This window comes from Bombus terrestris, chromosome 2 (genome assembly GCF_910591885.1).
Source record: "Bombus terrestris chromosome 2, iyBomTerr1.2, whole genome shotgun sequence".
Classification (NCBI taxonomy): Eukaryota; Metazoa; Arthropoda; class Insecta; order Hymenoptera; family Apidae; genus Bombus; species Bombus terrestris.
In genome coordinates, this window is record NC_063270.1 from 13117462 (window position 1) to 13141869 (window position 24408).

The 24408-nt window shown below is 42.8% G+C and overlaps 4 protein-coding genes across 5 annotated transcripts in view; 2 read left to right on the top strand and 2 right to left on the bottom strand.

Moving 5' to 3' along the window:
- Window positions 1-43: 43 nt before the first annotated feature.
- LOC105666930 (vacuolar-sorting protein SNF8) lies at window positions 44-1117 on the top strand. The gene has a single exon (XM_012319519.2). It carries the CDS (start codon window positions 257-259, stop codon window positions 1010-1012), a length of 756 nt encoding a protein of 251 aa, XP_012174909.1. The 5' UTR covers window positions 44-256; the 3' UTR covers window positions 1013-1117.
- On the bottom strand, window positions 1050-3643 carry LOC100643110 (sodium channel and clathrin linker 1). Of its 2 annotated transcripts, none has more exons than XM_048414455.1 (7): window positions 3444-3643; window positions 3285-3357; window positions 2732-3212; window positions 1683-2667; window positions 1494-1622; window positions 1266-1427; window positions 1050-1200 (listed from the first exon to the last, which is right to left on the bottom strand). In XM_048414455.1, the coding sequence occupies exons 1-7, from the start codon at window positions 3479-3481 to the stop codon at window positions 1173-1175; spliced, it is 1896 nt and encodes a 631-aa protein (XP_048270412.1). In that variant the 5' UTR covers window positions 3482-3643; the 3' UTR covers window positions 1050-1172. The 2 variants fall into 2 exon arrangements, with proteins under 2 accessions (XP_048270412.1, XP_048270411.1); XM_048414454.1 differs by having other exon boundaries at window positions 3285-3360.
- Window positions 3644-3974: 331 nt separating this feature from the next.
- LOC100643477 (RIB43A-like with coiled-coils protein 2) lies at window positions 3975-6564 on the bottom strand. Its single transcript, XM_003393764.4, has 7 exons — window positions 6430-6564; window positions 6122-6262; window positions 5797-5942; window positions 5464-5704; window positions 4496-4723; window positions 4238-4344; window positions 3975-4164 (listed from the first exon to the last, which is right to left on the bottom strand). The coding sequence occupies exons 1-7, from the start codon at window positions 6550-6552 to the stop codon at window positions 4023-4025; spliced, it is 1128 nt and encodes a 375-aa protein (XP_003393812.2). The 5' UTR covers window positions 6553-6564; the 3' UTR covers window positions 3975-4022.
- Window positions 6565-8018: 1454 nt separating this feature from the next.
- The window catches only part of LOC100643355, a 55731-nt gene continuing 39341 nt past the window's right edge, over window positions 8019-24408 (top strand). Inside the window, exons 1-2 of the mRNA XM_003393763.4 lie at window positions 8019-8107; window positions 8580-10252. Coding sequence (XP_003393811.1) covers window positions 9886-10252 — 367 coding nt within the window. The 5' untranslated portion in view covers window positions 8019-8107; window positions 8580-9885. The remainder of the gene's footprint in view (window positions 8108-8579; window positions 10253-24408) is intronic.

The following is a 24408-nucleotide window of genomic DNA, read 5'->3' on the forward strand; positions in this document are numbered from 1 at the left end:
TATATAAACATCGATACCTTCATTTTGTATTGAAAACAATGTTTAGGAATCAAAGTGTCTATTGTAGAAACGACATATAGTACCATGTCATTGTATCGACATTAGGTTATGTTTTTGAAGAGGACCTAATGCATGAAGGAACATGACAGTTACTTCGACCATTTAATAACTAGATAAGACCATTTTAATTTTGTTTCGGTGTAATTTCTAATCTGTACTTTTGTAATTCGTAACACAGTATAAAATATATTGCACGATGAGGCGAAAGGCAGGAGTTGGTGCTATTCAAAAACAAAAGCTGGAGCGAGAAAAATATAGAGATAAGGGAACTGAGATTCAAGAAAATCAGTTTGAGCAAATGACAAAGCATATGGAAACATTTCGCGTGAATTTAGAAGAATTCGCCTCAAAGTATAAAAATGAAATTAAGAAGAATGCACGCTTTCGGCGGCAATTCACTGAAATGTGTGCATCAATAGGTGTAGATCCTTTGGCCTCAGGTAAAGGATTTTGGTCAGTTCTTGGCATAGGAGATTTTTATTATGAACTTGCTGTTCAAATTGTTGAAGTTTGCATGGCTACAAATTATAAAAATGGTGGATTGATATCATTGGACGAACTTAGGACAAGATTGATACAAGCTAGAGGTCGTAGGAAAGAACACCAAGAGATCACAAATGAAGACTTATTAGCTGCAGCCAAAAAATTACGAATTTTTGGAAATGGATTTTCCATTGTTCCAATTGGACGTGGCAAGCATTTAGTACAATCTATCCCTGGTGAATTGAGTATGGACCATACTGCTGTGTTACAGCAAGCTAGTTTATCTGGAAATGCATATATTTCAAGAAATATGTTGTGCAAGGAGTTAAAATGGGAACCAGATAGAACACAAAAAGCCTTGGACCACATGGTAAAAGAAGGACTGGCATGGTTAGATGAACAAGGTGAAAATGAAACATTATATTGGTTTCCTAGTTTATTTACAGCCTGCATTGTATCCAAAGAGTAAGCACAATATTGACTTTACTATATATAGATAGACAGTGTTTAAAAAGAAGGATATCTGTAGTATAAAATGTATTTTTAATGTGAATAAATTTACATATTCCTGTAATATGTACATGATGAAACATCCATTATAAAGTTCTTGTAGGTGCAGAAAAATATTATCATCTAATTTCATTTGGTTCATTAAATCTAAAACAAAATATCCATAGTTAGTCTAAAATATCTTATATTACATGAATACAGTAAATACAGACTTCTGTATATCCTCAATTGCATGTTGTGCCAATTGTTGTTTGCAAGTTAATAATTCTCTATTTAATTCATTATTTTCCTTCTGTAAGAAATTTATCCTTCCCCTGAGTTCTTTAGATTTCCCTTGAAATTTAACTGTCAAAGATTTTGCTTCATCCCTCCATCTAAAATGTAAAATAACATAAAGATACGGATAATTTCTCATTTATATCTGGAAAAAGTTTATGTACTTTTTACTTAATTTTTGGTGAACTTGAACATGATTGATTAACTCCTTTGTTTTCCTATCAAATTTCTCTTGCAATTTATTCATATAATCTGATAATGCAGACTGACAACAATGACATTTGTTTTCAACTCTGTAATAGAAATATTTTTTATAACATCGCTTGACTTAATAAATATTTGTATTTACTTACGTAATATCAAAACTAGGCTTATTTTTGACATATGGATTTATTCCATCAGTAATGTCATCTCTAAATTTGTTTTCCTTTATACAAGTTGCTTTATGAAGATTAACTTCAAGTTCTTGAATTTTATTTTCAAGAGAATGCCTTTCATTATCTCTTTTCTGTATTTCATACTCAAAGTCATGTTTCAATGACTTTAATTGTATTACAAGATTTTCTTTATCACCTAATGTTTTAGCTAATTGATTCTCTAAATCCGAATATTGTTTCATTATATCTTTATTTTCATGATCAGCTTTATTCATCTGATCTTGTATGTTACTAGTTTGCTGTTCCTCTAACTTCTGTAATTTATCATTTGAAGTACCCAGCTTACTCTCAAGAATAATAATCTTTTCCCTTAATTGCTTAATTTCCATATCATATTTATTTTTAGCTATTGCTTCATCATATACTTGTAACTGAAGTTCCATACGTTTTGCTTTCTGTTCATATTCTAATACTTTTACGTTTAAATCTCTACGTATTTTGTTTGATTCTTCTTCAGTAAATTTCAATTCTCTCTGAGCTTTTTCTGCTACTGTTATTTTTGCCTTTAGTTCTGCCTTAAGTTCATTGATCTCTGTTAGATACCTTTTTGTATTTAACTCAATCTCATCTCTTGTTTTTTTATTCAACTCTTGTATTTTTACATCATATTCATTACCTATTACATTTAGTCTCTGTTCTAATCTGGCTTTTTCTTCCAATACAAGAGTTTCACGACGAAGCACCAAATCCTTTTCTCTAACTGCAGATTCTATCAATTCAATAACTTCTCCCATCTTAGTTTTTGTTTCCTTGTCTCTTTCCATTACGTTTGTAGCATATGTTTTAACTTCATTCAACTGTTTTTCTAATTCTAATTTTGCTTGTACCATTTTATTGGTTTCTGCTTTGGCATAAGCTAATTCCTGTTTTAACGTTTCTATCGTCAGCTGGTTATTCCTATCTTTTTAAAAAATAAAAATAATGTCTCTCTTTGTTGTTGCAAATTATAAATAGATGTTACTGACCTTTATCATGGGCGCTCATTTCAAGATCTTTATATTTTTCCAAAAGTTTATCCTTTTCATTAGTCAAACTGTTAATTTTTTCTTTACTACTTTCATACAGTGTTTGATGTTTGATAAAATTATCTTTGGCCAATGCAAGTTTTTCCTCTAACATTCTAATAGCTTCCGAGTAACTTTCCTTAATAGCATTTGTTTCTTCTTGATAAAATTTTGTCCCTTTCCCATATACATGAAATCCTTTTAATTGATCTTCTAAGGCACTTACAGTATCCAGGGAAATATGCCATAATTGCAAAGCTGAATCTTTTTCTGTTTCTAACAGCTTAATACGTTCTTGTAAATTTTTTATTTCCTTTTTATGTGCATCTTCGTCATCACATTCTTCTAAATGAATACGATTCAGGGATTCTTTTATATTGGTAACCTTTTGATTCTCATTTCGCAGAATTTCTAATTCAACTCGCATATTGTATTGTTCTGTCTAGAAAGTGGATATATAACAAATATTTTTAGGTGGATATATAGAATGTTTTAATTCGTACAAATGGTATACCTTGCATAAGTGCAAATCTCGTTTGAGGTCCTCCACAATTTCATATTGTTCTTCGAGCAAAGTATCCCGCTCGCTGCTATTGATAAAAAAAAGCTTACCAAATATATTTATCACAAATAAAACAAAGAATACAGGAAGATATATAACCTTAAAGCTAACCTTTGTTTCCGAGCATCATCGTGTTCTGTATCGAGCATTTTATCGCTAGAATGATTTATGTTTCGCAATATTATGTTGCGCCAAGGAACATGATGAAAGATATATTGTACGTTTAATTTACGTTTGCAATGTTTCGGGAGATATTTCAAGCAACATCATCGAAGCCGGACGCGTAAACATCAACAATGTTTCATTTTACCGATAGCGCATAAATGCATGCATTCAACAGGATGGTCGATAATAATACATAAAACGTTAATATCCTGCAGTATATTTAAAGCATTGTAATAAAATGATACATTAAAATTCTAAATTCATGTGATTGTCCGTAAAACTTTCTCTGTTACAAAATACAAAACATGACGTGCAAGCAGATGATATAATACCGACTGAAGATGATTCATGAAGCGGCAAATTTATCATTTACCAACAAGCCAACATTTCGAATAATCGTATTCGATTACACGTAGAAAATGCGCGTGAAAAGGTAAAAATATAAAAGTTATGAGTAGTAAGTATAAGATATACGTATCCATATAAAAAAAGTCATTTATTCGTATCATTGTATAAGCTTTCGTTTTAACGGGCGTCTCTGTTAAATTGTTCAAAAAAGGCTGCAGTCGGTTTGTTTTTGTAGAGCACACGGTTCAAATAATTCTGATGAGATTTGTGTTGTTGCGCGAGTTCCAAATTCTCCTCTGCTATCTTCTTCTTAATCTCTCTGCAACGTATCGATTTATTCAATTCTCTTTGTTTTGTTATAATTCAACAAATGTTTAACCTAAACCTCTTACGTTCTTCTCCGGTCAATTTCACGTTGATACGAATCCGCTATCTCTGCCTGGGTGTTCATTAACCGATCCCATTCCTTGTCCCTTTGCTTCTCCTCTAATCTCATTTTCTGGAAAAAGAGGTTTACCCTGAGCGAGCCAAATTTTTTGTTCCCCTGGCCGTGCCCTCGCATGGCCGTGACAACGGTTGGCACTGTTTCAACCATCCGCGGCGCATCGTTAAAACCGCGCAAAACAACCGTTCATTCCATCGGCTTTTACCTCGATTTCTTTCAGCTGCTGTGTTTGCGCCTCTCTGAAAACCCTAAGCTCGTCCGCAGTCATGCCCTTGTAACGTGAGGCCAACGGTTTGTGCGGTCCATGAGTGCTCTCCGCCTGCTCTTTGGCTTCCGTAAGGAAGTCCCCAGTCACGTGATTGTAGATATCCGCCTTCTTGTCCTCCTCCTCTTGAAGGGCTTCGCAGTGGCGGCGGTACTTCTGCTCCTCAGCCTGTCGCAAGGGGACGAAAAACGAAGCCGGTCATTCGACTAAAACGTACGATCCAACGGAGCGTGACAATTTAAAGAGGAAAAAAGTCAAGGATCAGAACGTGTAGGAAGAGTCGGGGAAGCGACCGAAGGATCGTACGTCGTGTTGTTACAGAGACTCGTACGTCGATGACGTCACCAAGTTTGCTCATCGACCGTAGCAACCTCGTCGTTGCTGTAAACGGTGCTCACCTTCGGCGAAGGTTTATGTTAACTGTGTAGCCCGTGCTCGGGACGTGTTAAACGACGAAGCGACAATAACTCCGTCACGTCGGTGCAGTGACACCGAGGGAATTCATCAGCGAACAGAATAGAACAGCCGTATCAAGTACAACGAGATTTTGCCACCGTTGAACTCTGACATTTCACGGTTCGTCGTCATTGGCTCGTTCGCGACGAGAGAAGAGACAACAAGAGAGGGAGAGTTTTAAATCAATTAATGAGACGAAGTGCCATCAAGCACTTAATTATCTGAATTTACACTTTCTCGTCGTCCACGAACAACGACTAGTACGCAAATACCTAGAAGAGGAACAACAGGGAAACGGATCTCCGTCTGTACGAGAAGGAAATTCGATTCTCTCTGTTCCCCGGCTTGTAAAATACAATCGTCAGATAATAAGATTCTTATCTTTTTCTTGCAGTTCCTGGCGCTTTGTTCCCGATTGTTTCGTCGAAGGACTAAATAGGAGAAAGCCTTACCAGAGCTCGATTAAATTGCGCGGTGGCTTCGTTCAATCTTCGACGACAGTCCCGTTCCATCTGATCTAACGCCATGGCACGCTTGTCCCTGGAGATGACAGCTGCTTCCTCGGCTTTCTCGGCTTCCTCGCGTTCCCTCTCCGCCTGCATACGTTCGTTCTTTTGCTTTTCGATCCACCACCTCATCTCTTCTTTCTGCGCTTTCGACCGTTCTTTTGCATTATCGTCCTCGCCAGCGAATCTGCAGCATTCGACGATCAAATATTTAATAACCTTCCTTCTCAAGCTCGAGGAGATTCTCACGCGAATGAAATTTACTACGACAACATTTACTTCTGCCCAAAACCAGCTTCAAAAGAAAGGTGGACGTCGCCTTTTTTAAGAGCAGTCGGATCGTAAAGATCGAAATCCCGACGCTGCTCAGCACGCTGATACTGCTGTCTAAAGTGTTCGATCTCCTTATTTATATTTCGCCTTTCCTGGAAAATCAACAATGACAAGGTGTAACGTGGATTCCGCCAACAAAGTATTGAAAAGGTAAAAAACGCGCAAACAGCAACGAGTACGCGAACAAAGTCGGAATTTTTAACGATGACACTGCAAAAGACAATTAATCATCCGGCCGTTTACTTTTTACCGTCCATAATTGACAGTTTACCTCTTCTTGTTCTTTTTCCAGCAGTAAAGCGACCTTACTACTGCGAATCAAATTCTCGTCGAGCTGAGATTCTCGGGCCTGTTCCAGCTCGCGTTGCTGCTTCTTTTCCGCGACCTGTTTGTCCAAGAATTCCTTGTCTATCTGCGGGTGTTACGGATAAAAATTATTATGCCGGACGTTCTCGAAAGCGCAGCATGATATATCGTTCTTTCGCGTGCGTATACACTTATCGTTTTTGTCGTTCATGCACGATCGATCTGTAACAGGTTATCGTGCTCGATGGAAACACTTTGCTCCTTCAGACTTACTCCGATTTTCCTGAATCGTGGATTGAATATTCGTTCCTTTCTTTCCGCATCTATCTGCCGTCTGCGCTGAATGGATGCGGCCAGTTTCAGGTCTTCTTTGGTCGCGGTTTGAAACTTCAGCATCGTGCCAAATTCGATCTACGTGAGGACGAGCGTAACCAGAGCCCGAGTGTCAGCTAGCCACGAAAGCCGCAAGAATCACGTGGAATTCGTTACCATGGAGCGTTTGAGCGATAAACATGGCGTTACCTTGTCAAAATCTAACGCGATTCTTCGCGGAATCGAAGAAGAGGACGAGAGATTCCTATTTATCGATTAAGAAGAAATTTGGCCAATTTTACTTTTACCTACTCAAATCGCTCGATAATGTTGGACTGCTTTTAATTAATCGTAAACACGCGATTATATTATATAAAGCGTGATATTAACGCCGTTAATCATGTTCGAATTCAGGCGATAGTAGCATCTATTTGACGTACATATATAGAGTGCTAATAAGAATATTTGCATGAAAAAGTCACGTGAAGAGCAGATGTTGAAGGAGTAAACATGTGTCGTATAACGTATCTGTTGACTCGGCGAAAGTCATTACGGATGATTCGTGACTTTACGTTTCTGTATTATCACGCTTCTGTGAACGTCTGTATCGATCGTATATACATATGTACATAGTTCATAGCGTGTTGGCGACCGCCTACAATTGCACAGCTTACGACAGGAATAAAGAACGAATTTAGTCGCCTTCTTTGATTTCTTTGTGTGGACATTGTGTTTCGCGTGACATCGTGACTCACGGAGCCGTCGTTGTCGTATCGTTTTCTTCAACAATGAGAACTCGGTAATGAGAACGGATTACGAATCAAACGCAAGCATAGATTTTAAAGCGGGTGTGGAAGACACGTGGAAGCCACGAGAACGCGACATCGTTTATTAAATATTCTAGGCTCAAATCGTTTTGCGCAAATCGCGAGAAGCTCGAATAAATCGTCGTGAAAGGCAAAGCCTCTTTACGGCTTCCAGCTGGACACGATGAAAAGAATATTATACGCTGTTGGTACGCGTTGGCATAGATTTTTAAGGAAATACTCGCCTCGTTTCCTCTTTTATCGATTCGAACGAACGGTGCAATTTGTGTCTCTTATTTTATCCAAAGATTCCGCTATGCTGTTAATACTGCCGGAAAGTGAAAAAAGAAACGAGACGACTAACAGACGAGATTTCACTGATCCTTAATTACAGGAACGTAACCGGAGGAAAAAGCGATCCGTTTATTCCGTACGATAGGTCTGTTTCCTGTTAATTACATCGTTACCACGATGATTATGGGAAACGTTTCGATGATACTCGCGTTGAGAGTTTCGTACGACTACCTCAACCATTGATATTCTTCTATGCGTCATCGAACGACGTTCAACGATGAGCAACAGTTTTCGAACAATGCAAACGAATATCGATGCTGTCACGAATTTTGCGCTCTTATTACAATGTGTTAACACGATCGCGGTATTGTATTCGCTGCTAACGATTCTAATTGTTCGCTTAATGGGAAAACGCACGTGCCTTCGGTTGACCTATATTTAACGTATCGGGCCATATGGTTGGAGATTGCCAGTGCAGATCATGGAAAAGAGGTTACACGAATAACTGTCTATGTATAACGTGGAAGTAGACGATCAAGGTAAACGATACAAAGCCAATGGTTTTTGTAGGAAATTCAATTTTCTATGTTTAAAACGAGGGAGATCGAATTTTAACGCGTAAAGGATCATAACGATACAACTAGGAGCTGTTTGCGTAATTACGATAAACCGAAGAAAAAGTAGTCTTCTTACTTTCCTTTTCCTTAAGTACTCTTAATAACGAATATAGATTAACGCACAAGAGTTGCACGTTTCCTGTATAACGATTCGAGTTCAGAGAGTGCGGTTTGCCAGAAATAAAACTCTCCTTTGAAGCACGAGACATCTATTTGTGTCATATTTTCGCAATGGCAGGTTGAGAAACTTAAAGAGCAGTCGTTTCTGCAAAAATACGTTCTTTGAATGTATACGGAGTTGCCGATTAAAAGAATCGCTTCATTAAAAATACACTTTTCCAAAGAAGACTTTATTTAAGATCGAAAAAAGATATTAATTATTTTTGTTTTTCAGTTATGTTTACCTACAGTATGGCTGTCGATATTAATGAAAGATAAATAATATTGAATGATATCCCGAAATGCCTGACAGAACTAAGAACTCACGCGCGAATTAAAGAAAAACAAATGTACACATGTATATCTGTCTGTATCGTGCAAGACTTTAACGTTATAAGAAGTACGAAAAAACAAACTCATTCAAGAAATGTTAATCCACTGCTCTTAAAAGAAGGAATTACACGGATTAGCGGCGCGTTTTAATTCACACGGCAGCTTTTTCCCGTTGCTAAAGAAATAAAAGAAATAGCAATAATAATCGCAATATCGAGCACAGCATTTAAGTAGATTCCGCGTGGAGACTCGCGGAAAAATGAGTTCCATGTTTTCGCGGTACCCCGCACGTCCGATCCAAAGAGAAGATGCCCCGAAGCGAAGCGAGACTCGACGGCGCCTGCGTGACCATGTGACGCCATTGGCGAACCGGGCAGCTCGTCCGCTAGACATTCAGTCTCGCCTCAGCATCGAGTGAGGTTGTATGTGTTCACGGTGCGCACATTGCTTGGCAAGATATCACGGAAGTAGTCGAAGCTCGAGTTAATCCGACGGTGGTCGCGCTAACGTATTTGAAGGTACAAAAACACGAAACAAACGGGATCGCGTGACGTCGAAATTCGAGCAAATATCGCGAGGCTGAGTGAACGTTAAATTTTTCCTCGTCCCGTTCGCCTGGAACGGATCGGTCAAAATCGATCGAAACATTGTCAAATAACGAAAGGTGTAAAACGAGCCAGGAACAGGGAAAAAAGAACAAGTAAAGGAGGAAGAAAGAACGAAAGAGATATTCGCGAAGCTCGTTCGTTCCGCCTGTAGTTATCGTTTGAACGGACGATTAACACGCGATACGCGCGCGTCCCTCTTCGTCTGTTCTTTTTTTTTTTTTCTAAATCAGGCTACGAACCATAACTAAATCCTCGCGTTCCTCGCACCGTTCCAATTAACGTTCCAGTGATAAACACGTGTATCCGAGAGTGCAAGGGACAAAGAGAAAGGGCAACCAGACAGGCAAATTTGTTCGTTCTCGTTCCGGACGATGCTACTGCTGTTCGGCGAGTGACAAATTCTAACTAAGGAGGCATACAAACGTATATATACACGTATAATACATCGTACACACGTTTATTCCGTAGTGTTTGTCTGTACGTTCAGCTCCGTGAGCACATCGCGGAGAGTACATGCAACGATCGGGTGCGTTATCGCGTGTGTCGAATCGTCGTTACCCTTACTATGCACACTGAGAGGTACCCGATTACTATGAGAGAATGAGTTGCTCGGTGAAGATTTCGTGCGGTAAGAACTGGAGCGGGTCGCAGCGGAGGATCAATTCCCTCGCGGAGGAAACGACGTGCCCTACGACTGGAAGCACAAGCTGCGCCGGCTTAGCGGGCCAACCGAACGCCGTAGCGTCGACGTCAACGTCGACCACGGCCACCACGTCCACCACAACCACAACCAACACCGTCAGCCCGAGCACGCTGACCAGCGGTAACCAGAGGCTTGCGCCGCCGCGTCCTGTCAAGTCGATCGCCTCTAGAAAAGGGGAGGATACCACGAAACTGCTCAAGTACATCGACGATAACGTCATCGGCAAGAACGGCACGTTCTTCGGACCATTCGGCCGCAGGAAAGGTCAGTGATCAATATAGTCTTTGCCCCTACCGCCTCCTCCAGCCCTGCTGCCCCCCCTGCCCCCCACCAAAACCCTCGAAGCTTCTTCCCTCTTTCTCTTTGTGTCTCTCTGTCGCGCTTTCCGTGACTTTCTTGTTCTCTCGGTTTCTCTCTTTCTCCCTCTTCCCATAGCCGACACTACGCAACGGATGGATCCACGACACAAAGAAGCGCGCGTCTAGCAGGGTCCACGAGCTCTCGTTAAGGTCGTCAACATCGTTCGATTAACGCGACACATTACGAGCTGTGTGTGTCCTATCAATAAAATCGAAGGTTCTCGTAGCTTCGACGAGTCCGAGTCTGACTACATACGAGGGTGTCTACTGCACCGCTTTTCCAGTCCGTTTCTTTCTATTTATTTTGTCCACCTTGATTCTAGATCGTTCCACCTAAACACGCTTGCATTTCATAGAATCAGACTGACGAAGTCTCGATGTTTCTCGAGCAGGTGTTTCTGCTCCATGTCTGTTTCGCTATGTGTCGGACTGACAGAGGGGATACCTTACAAGTGCACTTGGCATATACCTTTCGTAACACGATACTTCGGCGAGCCGCGCGTGGAAACCTCTGCGTTGCGAGTATGTATCTCCAATTAGGAACGTAAAAGCGCGTCGTGCCCTGTTCGCCGCAACTGCGATCGATATCGCGAGGATGATCGTTTCTCCGCGTATCCCCGATTGTTGTTGTTGACGCGATCGCGTGCGTGATACGCGAGATTCTGTGCGAGGTACAACCTCGCGAAGATCGCTCTTACCCGAGGGTGTTCCATTCCTTCGTTGCAGGTAGAAGCGGCGAGTAGCGAACGTATATACGTATGAACGAACCGGGCTCGATCGCGTACGACGCTTGCATAATTAATTCCCTTCGGTATTTCGCTTTCGAGTAGCGGTAAGAGAGGAGAGGATATCGAGAGGCGCGGATAATATAAGCGTTCGTTCGTCAACGTAAACACCCGGCGTTCTGCTACGGCAACTCGCATGTTGATTCTGTTAAATATTCAAAGGCATGACAATGTTTGCGCGTCGTATTATTTCGGTGTCGTTGGCCTACGGTCAATCCGGTCGAAGAATATCCATACTTCTGTCCTCCGCCGAAATTGTCCGTGGAGGTTCGTTCCTTGGTAACACGGCCCAAGCTAGATGTGATCTGCGGGAACGTTATGACGGGATAAGGGACTCGAGAGGTGTCGATCTATCGAGGGCGGAAGCCAGGCTCTCTGCCTCTTTCTTCCGGGTGACTTCGTATCAATCATGGCGACCATGTCGCCCGTCGCCGTTTTGATCGAGTTAACTATATGTACAGTTCCACCCCAAAGCGTAACTCGGGTGTGTCTATCGTTAGAGAAAGAGAGAAAAGGAGATGATAGAGAGAGAGGGAGAAAGAGAGAGAAAGAGGGTACGTCGATGTCGACGATGTTCCGGGATCTCGTGTACACACGTTTTCTGACCGCCGCCCACGGAGGGCCACGTGCGATGCAAATAAATTGCCACCGCCGCCCATTTTAAACGATTCGCCATTAGAGTGTGCCTCGTGTTCCGGTTAAACGCTCGCCGATCTAATTTTCCTCGCGAAGTATCCACAAGCTATGTCTCTCTAATCATCGTTTCTTAGGTGTCTGGCGACGGATTTATGTAAACAGTAGATAAAGGACGGTGTCGCAATTGCGCAGGAAATTACTAACACGTTCGAGATCGTTCTTTTAGCCACGGGATTCACGCGGCAAGGCTACTTAAACGTTCTTTTCTTTTTTTTCGTTGAATAATGGATTCACTGGGATGCAGAGATGCCGAGTTGTTGAGTGATTACAACGTTTGATCCGCTTTTTATGCGAACGAGTAAAGTGAACAGTACTGTATTATACGTTCTTTTTTTTTTATTGGATATCGTTCATAAAGCGATCTCCTTTTTTAAGCGTCGATGTTTGTTGTACATTCCAAGATCATAACTACGAGCTTACATTTGTTATTAGCGGTATTCCCGCGAATAATAACGGCAAATATAAAATCAGAATTTTTAGAAATTTGTTTAGCTCCGAGTGTTTTTAATCTGAAATCGTAGGAAAGGAAATTTAAAAATACTTCGGGGAAAAAATACGTTTATAGCTAAAATTCGTCATTCCTATTTGAAACGTTTGGAGATGAAATTAGGAACACATGAGATTACAGAAAATCGACAGCCTCTCCCTCTCTTTGACAGGAAAGCTATTCGTGGTAACGCTCAGAAATATTCCACCTATTAATAGATCGTGTAATCTGGCAAACAATTATCGTCATTGCTAGCAGACGTAACGCTCTCTGGTAGAGCGAAGAGCGATCGCGAATATCGTCCAAATTAATGTGCCATCGGGTTAATCCCGTTCGAGGCAGTGGCATTATTAGCGCTAATAGCCCAGAGCGTGGACGAGACGCGTGATTCATGAGGAGGTCGAAAAAACACGTCGGACCAACGGTCGAAAAACAAGTTTCTCGAGTCGACAGATGGGCCAGATGTGTGTCGGTCGCCCAATCTGCCGATGTACCGATTTGTCATGAGAACGCCGATACGCAAGGTCGTCCGTTTTATCCGGTATGATGTATACATATCATATCGCTTGAGAGTCGTGCAAGTCTTATAACACGACCGTAGAAACCATTGGCGTGTCTCACGTAACGAAAATATGTATATACATATACAATCTGGACGCAATATAGACAAAAGGAAATAATGTAACGTAGCATCGTTCGACGAGGATGCCACGAATGTCATAATGGCGAACATTTGAAGTGACTCACCTCGAACGAGCGAGAAACGATAGCCGCGAATGCAAGAAGGTGATAAGAGTCAGCGGGTTTACTATGCGAGTAGCGTTATCGAAGTGAGCACAGTCAAGGACTCGACGACGAGTACCTCGAAAGAAAATGAAAACGAAAGTCCCCCTCTGCCTGTAGCCGCAACCGACATCATCGATGTCGTCATCAGGCGGATATAGCCACGTGGATAGTTTCGTCAAGTGCAAGGTCAACCGGTAAGATGTATCACGATCTTTTTCTTTATCGATATCTTCGCTGCTACGTTATTGACACTGGGAATAATATTTCTTTATCGCACGCGAGAAGTTTTCATAAGTTGGCGGAGAATTCAGAGATAGATATACGAGAATCAATCTGTGTCCCAATTTGCAATGATCGTTTATTTGCGTGGGCCAAACGAATTTCTGTTTATGTTTTCTGGCAACGCGAACTACGTATCGGCGGGAATATTCGCGATAAGATAATCGCCGGAGCAAATTCCGACGTTGCTCGTGTATTCGCGTATCCACGCCAAATATTCTCATCGTTCTTCTATCCTGTTGCGTTTTATTACTTTGCAAGCACGGGATATATAGAAGGGAAACTGAAGCCCGATCGATTGTTCGCCATGTGGAAGCATCTGTAAAAGCATGACCCAGTTCGTTATGCGTACCGACACCTTGTTGACCTAATTTCAGCCCTTCCGTCGTATAATAGCAAAGTAACGCCCACGAGCGCCCCTTGTTGAGCTCTCTGCAACTTTCCACGGAATCTTAGTTGACAAACGTTGCTCCTGCTTCGTTTTATCCGATGGAAATCAGCCTCGAACGATATTACGGACGACCAATCGCGTGCGTCGCTTCATTTCCAATGCAGTTTCGCATGAACGTAATAAAAGCGGCGACATAACGACGGCCATTGTACTAGAAAACAACGACCGGTATTCATCGTAATTTCGCTCGGGCGAGTTTGCCTTCTCCCTGCTTCCTCTTTTTTCCGTCTCTCTATTTTTCTATTTTTTTTTCGCGTTCTATGCAAACCGCTATGAACAAAACTACTTGACATTCCACGTAGACCATTCGTAGTAACTTCCATCGAATAACAATCCCGCTGAGTAATTACGTGACGATAATATGACCAGCCATTTGATGGAAAGATTTGCCTGATTCTATGCTCGTGCATTTTTATCACCATGTTATGTGTAACGCGGTGAAAGCACAGGATTTAAATGTGAGAGAGTAATCTGATTGTGCGCTTGAGATAGAACATCGTCGAACATGTCGGGTAGTCGAAGTAGATGCGTCCTCTTTCGTCTGACCGTATCATTAATCGGACGGGCTCATTCTATTGCGGGCAACGCTGCGTCCTCCTGGGCGTTACACGCCGATGACTGTCTAGTATCCGCTAAGTTAATCGCGTAGAGCTGAAAGTCCAACACATCAGTGTTGTTGAAAAGTCGCAAAGAACATGTGGTGGTATCTCGTTCACGTGCCGCAACGATGCTACTCGTGTGTACGCGTGGCGTGTACATCCAGAATTCGACTCCGATTCGACCTAAGGAACGGAGAAATCGCGCGATCCCAGATATCACGATGCTCTGATGGTTTTTTTCTTTTTCTATGAAAACGCCAAACATTATATGTTATTGTATTTTTTCGCCGTTCTTTATTTTTGTTTTCATTCGTTGTTTTCTACCCATCTCTTTCTTTTTCTCTTTTGGTTTCTTTTTTTCATGTTTATCATCTTTTTTTTCTCTCTCATTTTCTCCGACCGAAAGGCGATTTACGATGCTCGGCTTCTATCCGAGAATTTGAATTTTAGATAATGAATCGACGGCGTAGAATATTAATGAGACACTCCGGCGTCGAATTTCGCCAAGCCGCGTAGGAAGTGTATTATACGTTGTACATCGTTCTACGAGACAAAAAAAAAGAAAAAAAATAGAAAGAGAGAGAGAGAGAGAGAGAGAAAGATTCGTGTTACATCAGAGATTGCGCGGCTCGCGAAACCATCTCTCCTCAAGAGGAAGCCGAGCTAGTGCTATCATTGTACACACATTCTACGCACGTTGTTTTCTCACGGTCTCAAGAGTAACACCTTGACGGACATTGTATCTTTGCTTGGACTAGTGTTACGAGCAGCAGCCTCACGCCAACGTAGTTGAATGAAATTCTAGTCTTTTCTCACCTCGTTACGAGAACCAACGATCGATGAATGCGCTAGAAATATAACTGGTCGCCTAGATATCGCATGGATGGGATAAAGTAGGAGCGACAGTGGAAAGTAGTGGATATTGCGGTTGTTTCGATGATTCTCGTATCATATATGTATTTCCTTTGGAATATAGTTGAATAAGACACGCGAGATAACAATTATGTTTGTTTATGCCGAGTACCCCGGGAATACGATCTCAGGTTCCATTACAGCGGATGTCCGATATTAGATATCTGGCGCTACTGAAAATAGATATGATGTCATGCAGCAGTAAAAGGATGCGGCATGGAATTCAGCGCGCGCATAGCGAGAATTCTTTCGGAGTCCTTTCAAACAGGTAGACCTGTTCCCGGAAACGGACCCTAGCGAACCTTTCGTAAAAACGTGCCATCAGCCAAAGGAGTATCACCGACGTAACACGACAAAAATGTTTATATCTCGCGTGTTATGCGTTGTCGCGATCTCTAAAATCGGTTGGCTGCGACGTGACTCGTGAAGGAGCGGGCGAAATCGCTTTACCACACCCATTTGCCAACGGGCCGCAATAATTCCACACCGCGGGAAAGTAATGCGGTGTGGTATGGCGCGGCGCGGTATGGCGTGGCGTGGTGCGGTGCGGTACGGTGTGGAGCACCGCGCATGGCACGACACATTGTCACCGTCGTTTATGCATAATGTCCTTTCGCGGCGGAGGAAAAGAATGCGCGCAAACATCGGCCGACGCGAGCGCGTAATCTCGCTGCATAAGGACGAGGAATTACGCCCGGTGACCCGTCGAGAAAGAGAGATCTACTTTCACAAAAAGGTAAACCGCGAGAGGCACGGTTGCTTGAATTTACGCGTTTCGACGTGTCTTCGAGTTTCACCGCTTTTCGCCAATGTACGCTGGAAGATATATCCGCTTTGCTATGACGGTTACCCGGCTATAGCTGGTAATGCTAGCGACCGGGCTAGTTGATTGGAGGAATGAGAGCCAGCGTTTCCCCGAGGGTCGGAACGGCACCGATAGTCACGGTCCGTGGCGACGGGCCGCGATATTCGACATTTTTCGGTGGCTGCGGTTTAATCGAGGTTGACGAGCAACGCGAGCAGATATCAGACTCGCGACGTATGTATCGAGGTCAGTGTGCGAGGCGCATGCTGCAGTCGCGATTCACAGAGGCGCAAAACGGTTTTATCGTGCACGAAGATGGGAAACGGGAACGGAAAACGATCGCAATCTATGCGCGTATGTAGGTGATGGATGCGGCGCGTGTCGCGGAGCGTCTCGTCTGGCTGCGTCGCGGCTGCCCCCGAGTCTGCTAACGGGATAACATGAAATCCGGCAGGCCAGGCCTCGTCCTCCGACGTCCCGATTTCCTCATAAGGACGCGTATACGGCGCGACATGATTTTTAGCGACTCCTCTCGTCGCTCCAGACCAACCAGCGGATCGCTCGTGGAAACGAGTCGCCACCGAAGAATAACAATCATCGTAACACGTTTATTCGCGGACGTGACTCAGAATTCGACGTTCGTGAGTACGACCAAACGAAACGTGAAGTAATAGCTTTTCGATAGAGTTTAATGTTTGGTTTAAGTTCACGATGCAGCATTGGCTTTCGTGCATTTATTTAACTTCGAAGTGGCGGATGATTTTAACCGAGAAACCATTCAATTAACGACTGCTCGTGTTTGTAAATAACGTGACATGTACCAGTATCGCTATCGTTGATTTATCGAGGCATATATGTACATCATTTTGTCCAGATGTTTGTTATCTAAACGGCTAGGTCATCGCGAGAAAGTATTCCACGACGAAGCAATCGTCGTAGAGAGAAAAAGCGAGAGAGAGGTTAGCGTTAGAGGAATTATAGAAGTGAAGTCAACGGGTGAAAACGTTTACGGATCGAAGATATGTATTAGAAAAAGGTATGCGAATGTATGCGAAAGATCCGGTTTTAAAGGCATTTCATGTTTGCAGATATACGTAACTGTTTTTAATGTTTCCAATGGGCATTATGGGCATTATATAATATTGATGTCATATTTGTCGTTGTTGATCGTTCTTATCATAATCATTTAAATGTTTGTCTATGATGTCATTCGCGATATTATTGTATCGAGATTCTATTGACTGTATTAACAGTGTAAACAATGTGCAAAATTTACTTAACAGAAGAAGGAAAAAATCAACGTGAATACGAACGTGCGGTCACGAGTGTATCTGCAAAATGATGTACATAGTTTTTGCTCGAAGGTACACAGCTATACATTTGCTTTTCATAACCTGTATTGAATCAGTCTGCGCAGCTTCGGACCATAATTTACCAAAGTGTTACGTATCAGAGAATGGCACGAAGAGATGCGGCTGGTTATTGATACGTCTCATAGGAATTATATGGGCGTTGATCCTCCTGACCCACGATTATTCTATTATTGATAATGTTGCGGAAACATTTTCGAAAGATTCAACTAAACATTATTTACTCGACACGGTTAATCGACGTTTTTTACTTTTAATTAAACTTTTCGTTAAACTCGCGCGACCAAAAGTGAAACTTTCTCGGCAGATTAATTCTATCCGATAAAAGCGCGAACCCTCGGTCATCCTCTAATTTTAGAACGCACCGTAAAGCCTTATAGGAGCGGCGAAAAAAGAAAGAACCAACAGCAATCTAGATCCTGGACTAAGATGGATCGAGCGATACGTCATATGTTTCTAAGAGACCGTCCTTTCCAGTTCGAGAACTTAAATGTTTCTGTACACGTAAGGTTTTATATGTCGAGGACGCTTATTTGGGCGCAAGAAAGTCCACGTGCAAAGAATCCGCGCAAATCGTAACAGACACGTTCCCTTCACTCTTCTCACTCTTCAACCGACCAGCTACAATAACGACTTTACACCGTCGAACGGTAGCGACTCGTTAAATAATTTCATCGACAAGCTTCGAAATATTTGACCTTTGCCAACCCATCCGTCCGCGGTTCGCTTATCGAGCGCGCTTGTATACGCGCGTACGAACTGAGGAAGCGTAGAGGGGGAAAAAAATGAGAGAAGCCGGCATTACGGAACGGGTGGTAAGGAACGAGGCTTGCGTGAAATGTGGTTTCTTAAAGGCCGCGCGGCGCGAAAGAAACACCGGTTGAAATGCAGTGCGCAAAAACGAGCGTGCGTACGTGCATTCGTGGAAAAGGAACGGAGAAATACGCGGTGCGCATTGCACCGCAGTAACGTAATGCAATATTGTCACGCGCGGAGTAAAATTGCACCCGAAACGTGGCATATCCCAAAAACAGTTTCGCAGTCAATGCGATGAAGCGTTTGGCGCATCCTTTGAAAAATGTCGCGCTCTGTCGACACGTGTTGATAAATAAACGAACGCGTGGGTGTAACAAGCTTGCAGAGAAATTGAAAATATTGGAAGCGTTACATAAAGCCGGATAAATAGGGAACGAAACGAAATAAAGATACGTAGAGTGTTGCGTTAGAAAAAAGGAAAATTCGATAGATTTGAAATCGTGGATGCTGTTGCATGCACGAAAGACGCGCGCATGCGCGGCGCGGGTGCAATTGCAAATCGGTCGAGCCGCGGCCAACGAGCTCAGCCGGGAATCCACGAACATTGCCGAACGTTCACCCGCGCGGCAACCGTGCGTAGATCCGATAGATTGTTACGCTTTGCTCGGTCTGCTCTGCTTCTCGTGCGTTACGTAACGCTTGTACGCACTACGTAAGCGGTGCAGCCGGAAGAGAAGCGTCGCTGGGTATCTAAATTCCGCGGCCGGTAAGAGGAAGCGAGTGCTATCGCGACGCGACACCTGATAGCTATCTGTTCGTCGTAGCCCTCGCATGTGTGGTCGAAAAGAAAGTTCTGCTGGTTATTTTCTCTTCCTTTTGTTGGCTTCCAACTCGAAATCGTAGCTAACGGAAAGATGGAGCGAGAGCGATCTCTTTCTCTCTTTGCCAATTATATCGATGATTCATTGCTGTTCGTTTATGTAAACTCGTTTCTGTCTGGTTAGGTTGGTCCAACGATCGAACGTTGCTCCGATATGTTTTGAAGTCAGCTTTCTCTGTTATTAGATTTTGACCTAGTTTCAATTAAAATCTTCTCGGTACTTTTAATCAGATCTTTTATATAGAAAACATACATCAGTTTTCATATAATTTATCATACCTATATAAACAGATTAGAGAACATAAATTAATTTTTATTTAATTTCTATTTCTATCGAAGGAACGAATATCGCGTTTGTAGGATGGTTCTAGAAACCATGGTTCCTCCTTGGATTGATAGAAGACAAGAACGGATTAGATTTACCGTCGGCTGTTCTCCGGTAACATGATTATTTCTCACGTGTGACGGCGCGAGTCATCATAAAGTAATAAACCCGTCGTTCGTTAGAGACGCTATATTATAAGAAGGTAATTCTCGTTAAGCTGTTTACTTCATTTTTTTTTTCTTTATTAGCACGTTTTATCTTCGCTTAGAAACTAGCCACAATATCTCGAATATAAACGAACGATACATTCATAAAATACTACGCCTTCGGCGGCCATTACGTCTTATGTTAATGGCTAAGTTCGCAATGTTAAATCGATTGAAAGCAACTGAGTTCCGTCACAGTAATATTTGCATGAAAGCATACGAAAAAGCGTCTCGGTTCCAAACCGATACGTATGTGAACGAACAGACTACCGGTGAGGTCGCACAATGGCATGCACCGGATGCACGTTGAAGTTTCTCGGTTTCGATGAGAACGCGAGGTTGCACATCGGTCGTCTGTGAATGCTCGTCCATTCGTTACCCAGCGCCGTGCTCTGTTGCATTGTTCCTCTTTGTCATACGAAAAGCAAAAAAAGAAGAAAGTATGAGAGAATAAAGAGAGAAGGAAAGTAATCCATCTATAGTGAGAGAAAAAATCGAGCTCGGTATTGCTCGTCGTTGTTTTTATCTTTGTTGTCTTGGCTGTAACGAAGAATGGCACCGGCACATTCTCGATTCACTCTCAGGAACAGAGATAATAAAAATACATCTCGAACAAGAGGAACATACTCGACCGTGTCCGGTTTGATTTTCGGACGAATAGAGACGCTAATCGATGTAATGTGAGGTCACGAAGGTACCAGTAGAGCGGAGAAAATTACCGTGCCACGATGGATGACACGTCTTTCTCCATGATCGTTTCCCAGATTTTGTCGCTGACGTCACCGTGTATCCAAAATGGCCGAACGTCAGAGATGCCAACGATCGCGTCGAAACGTGCATTATCGCGGGCGTGGTACGTAAATAGCTACGGTTTCTACCGAGAAAAATCTACTCAACGAGACCCGTTCCGTAAAAGTACCTCTTGAAATAAAACGCGTATCCACGACGTCGTACGATCATTCGAACCATCTTTTGTTTCCTCCTTCCCTCCGGTCCCTTTCTTTCATCTTACGTCCCTGTTTCTCTCTTCACTTACACCCTGCACGATGGTTCTTTCCCTTTGCCTCTTCGCCGTATCCTCGCCTCATTCTCGTTCGTTCCTCTCCCTCTCCAAACCGTTGTCGACCCAGAGAACTTGCGCGTTTGTGTATACGTCCACGCGCTGTCCTCTTCCCAACGGTAATTCGCTTTTATGAGAACCGGAGGTTGCTCGGGCGTACCGAGGCGACGACGAGTCTCAAGGTCGTGCTATCGATCCGCCACCCTTCGCGGTTCCCTTGCCACTCTCTGTCCGATTTATTTTGCTCCAGCTCTCTATCTGCTCTCGGAGAGTGTCACGAGTTCTTTTTCTCCCTTTCTCGTGCTCGTACAGCCCTCTTGCCCGTTAACGTCTGACGTCACCGGTATCGATGCCACTGAACAGCATGGAACGGGACGAAACTGGTTCCATTGTAGGCGACATTTACGGGTTATGATCGTTCATTGACTTCCCGCCTGGTAGCAGGTAACGCCTGTTTGATACATAGTTCTCGGGGAAGGTCGTTCGCCGGTAATCAGATCGGTTTGTCTCGTGTTACGCCCTCGATAAGAAGCAGCAATTTGCTTTTTGCGCGCACGCGCACCCGAGCTTCGGATATTCGTGTTTCGTTCTATACGATCCTTCGGGTTCTCTATTCTGGACCGAATCGAACAACGGTCGAAAATTTTACGTGCTGGACTAGCGGCGCGCGTAAATTATTTTTTTTTTTTTGCGTTAGATCAAGGTCCATTATTATTGGACGCGTAGAAAGAAGGATAACGGTGCTCGACAAAGGTCGGAGCTGTTTGGGAAATACTACAGGGGAACAGCTAGCGAGTGGCGCAACTTGATGCATGCTTTTACCAATTAAATGCATAATGCATTGAAAATAATCAAGATGAATGCGACTATTACTGTTTGTACACCGTCGGCATATGTACATCGACGTGTGTTCTACAACGATCGACGCGTTCACCGCACGCGATTGCCACAAAAACGTTACTCCGCATGGCGACCGATCGAACAGTTATCTGTGTCAATTATATCTTTCGATTCGCGTGGTTTTGTTGACTCTGCGGAGTCTATCGGCTTTCCAAGATGCACGCGTTGTCGTTGCTTCTTGGAAAATTCACCGGCTCGGCCATGTACTAGATCTCGTCTACGAAAACCTGGCAACAATATCTCGATATACTTTAACAGCCGACGAAGTCGTTCCACGAATTGCTTCTCGGTTAATCGGGACGTTCGCGAATGATATGGTACTCGAGCAATGCGATCGTATCTATATGTTGCTTCGTGTTGCGATACGACAAAAAAAAAAAAAAAAAAAAAAAAAGAAAAGAAAGAAAACGATCAGCATGAGCGTACGGAACGTTGTTCGAGCCAAACGTTTCGTTTCTAAATTATTACGTTTCATGCAAGATCCAGAAGAGTTGGATCGACACGGGTCTAGGTGAAAGTGCTCGAATCAACGTGCCGCATGAGCAACCATGGCCCCTCGCCTATTCGCAATATCGATCGATCGGCTTTCCTGTTCCCTATCTGGCTCACAACTTTTAAACTCGAATAGACAAAAATTCGCGAAAGACATCACGAATTTCCTAGTTCGCCTCGATAAACGATGCTTGTACCGTTACTTGACAAAAAAGGCTTTGACAAGCTGGTCGTTTCGAGATACCCGCGGCCATGCTGATCTCATCTGCCGCTCGTTTCTTTCAGTCACTTTCCCTTCTCTATACAAATATTACGAAAGTCCGCGCGCTGCCAAACGGTGATACCTCCGGAAGAGAGGAGAAGGTATACTTACGCGCGAAACAACGAGAGTGTTGTTGTGCGAGAAGTTGTAATATGGGTGTGTATGTTGGAAATGTACGTGCGATTTCGCACGATTCACGGTGGAGAAAGAGAGAAAGGAAAAGGAGAGGAAAACCTGAGAGTTTCTATGGAAATATGTGCAAATAATCTATCGACACAAGCTTGCGCGCTCGAGTACCTGTGTAGGCTCGTGAGTGCCAGTTAATTTTATTTCTTAAATTGCTGCAGTTGATCTCTCATTTGCATGCTTAAGTCGGATATCGATATCCATGCCGTCGCTTTCCACGCTTCTCTTAACGCTATCGATCTGTATATAAATGCACTGACACAGATCAGATTTCCCTGGAAAACCTCTGGGAAACCTACGAAACGTAGGTTTTCATGCTATTTCTTGTGTAAAACATAAGTTTCGAAACTTATATTTAGATATGTATATTACGAATGATTATGATTTGACAGCTACAAGATAAAAGTAAATAAAACCAAATGTCGCAAAATCGATACGAAAATTGACTCTAGAAACGTTTTAAAATCAATTTTCAGTCAAAAATAACTTAGAACACATTTGAAAATCGATAATAAGCCATAATCGAATTAGCAAACAGTTACTCGGTATGACTGTTTTAAGAACCAAAATCAATATTGCATCTATCTTCGATCTTCCAAAATACTTCAAAAAGAAATAAATAAACAGCCGTAGTTCCTATAAATTTAAACTTGATCTTAGATAAGCCAGTCGATATTTTTATTCTACACATGACCACGTCCGTGTAACTTGCTTTGCATGCTTGACGATGGATTGCATGAAATGAGAGTGCGAGCGAAAATGGTGAACGCTGTGATCCGTCAACGACAACAACAGACAGTCATCACATTAGAATTCGTCATAATGCGCTTTAATTTTGCTTTTCTTTCTGTGTGGCGAGTGCCAAGCTACATCTGCGCGGGCATCGATCGTTAATCATATATTTTCAAGAGGTAGCATGGTCTGGCAAATCGTACCCGGGGAAATAAAAGGATCGATACTGCGTTTTGTCCGGGGACCTGTTTCTTGCTTGGTTACCTGCTCATCAGGTTGCGATAATAACGTTAACAGCGTTGGAAGAAGAAGGCGGACACAATGACACGTGTACTATGCTATACATCAAGATATTCCTACGAAAGCCGAGTTAATGATACTTCAACAATGCTACATTATACGCCCAGATATCGATAAATCGATTATCTTTAGCCGCTTTCAAAACGGATAAACAAAGAAGGGTCAGTCGGTTATAGTCTAAACTAGACCCTGTCACTAATACACCTTTCAGAAAACAATACAATTTTCGAGGAAAGATATCGGTTTCCGTGCCTTATTCTTATAGTTGGTGGCCGCTTATTCCGAAGGAAAGGTGAAGGTAACGGTTGTTTTTCAAAAAAAACCTTCGGACTCCCCACAATCGCACGGTCTTTACATTAACATCTAAAAGCATCCGCAAAGTGAATCGATCGATTGGTTTGACAAAAAAATCTCGCCGAACGATTGGCTGTTTTCTGTGTGAGCAATCGAGTGAGGAAGGCGGGACCTAGAAGCGGCACGGATTGTGCTAAACATTTGTCTAGTCATCGTTTGAACGGATCGGTTGGAACAGAAGAAGCGAAGATGGAAGAGGATCGCGCGCGATGTCCCGATTACGCTTTCTATTTTCACTGAGCATTTTCGTGAGCGGTGTCTCGTTCGTCGTTAATCACCGCTAGTCGTGCGTCACATGACAAATATTTCTGGACGCGGCGGTAACGCGCGCGGATGGCCTGAGAAGATCGCAATGGAGCGTGAGGACGCGTTCGTCCAGGTACGGCCGTTTTCGAAGAAACGAGGCGAGCGCGTGGCGATTGGTCGCGAGACGCGCGG

Bases quoted from the DNA above. Each gene is read 5' to 3' on its own strand.
- LOC105666930 (XM_012319519.2), top strand. From the start codon at position 257: ATGAGGCGAAAGGCAGGAGTTGGTGCTATTCAAAAACAAAAGCTGGAG.
- LOC100643110 (XM_048414454.1), bottom strand. From the start codon at position 3,481: ATGCTCGATACAGAACACGATGATGCTCGGAAACAAAG. The intron at 2,668-2,731 runs GTCAGTAACATC...TTTTTTAAAAAG, and splicing joins AATGAGCGCCCATGATAAAG to ATAGGAATAACCAGCTGACG. The intron at 1,623-1,682 runs GTAAGTAAATAC...TTTCTATTACAG, and splicing joins AAGCCTAGTTTTGATATTAC to AGTTGAAAACAAATGTCATT.
- LOC100643477 (XM_003393764.4), bottom strand. From the start codon at position 6,552: ATGCTGAAGTTTCAAACCGCGACCAAAGAAGACCTGAAACTGGCCGCA. The intron at 4,345-4,495 runs GTAAAAGCCGAT...CTCTTTTTCCAG, and splicing joins AGCAGCTGAAAGAAATCGAG to AAAATGAGATTAGAGGAGAA. The intron at 4,165-4,237 runs GTAAGAGGTTTA...GATACGTTGCAG, and splicing joins GAAATTGACCGGAGAAGAAC to AGAGATTAAGAAGAAGATAG.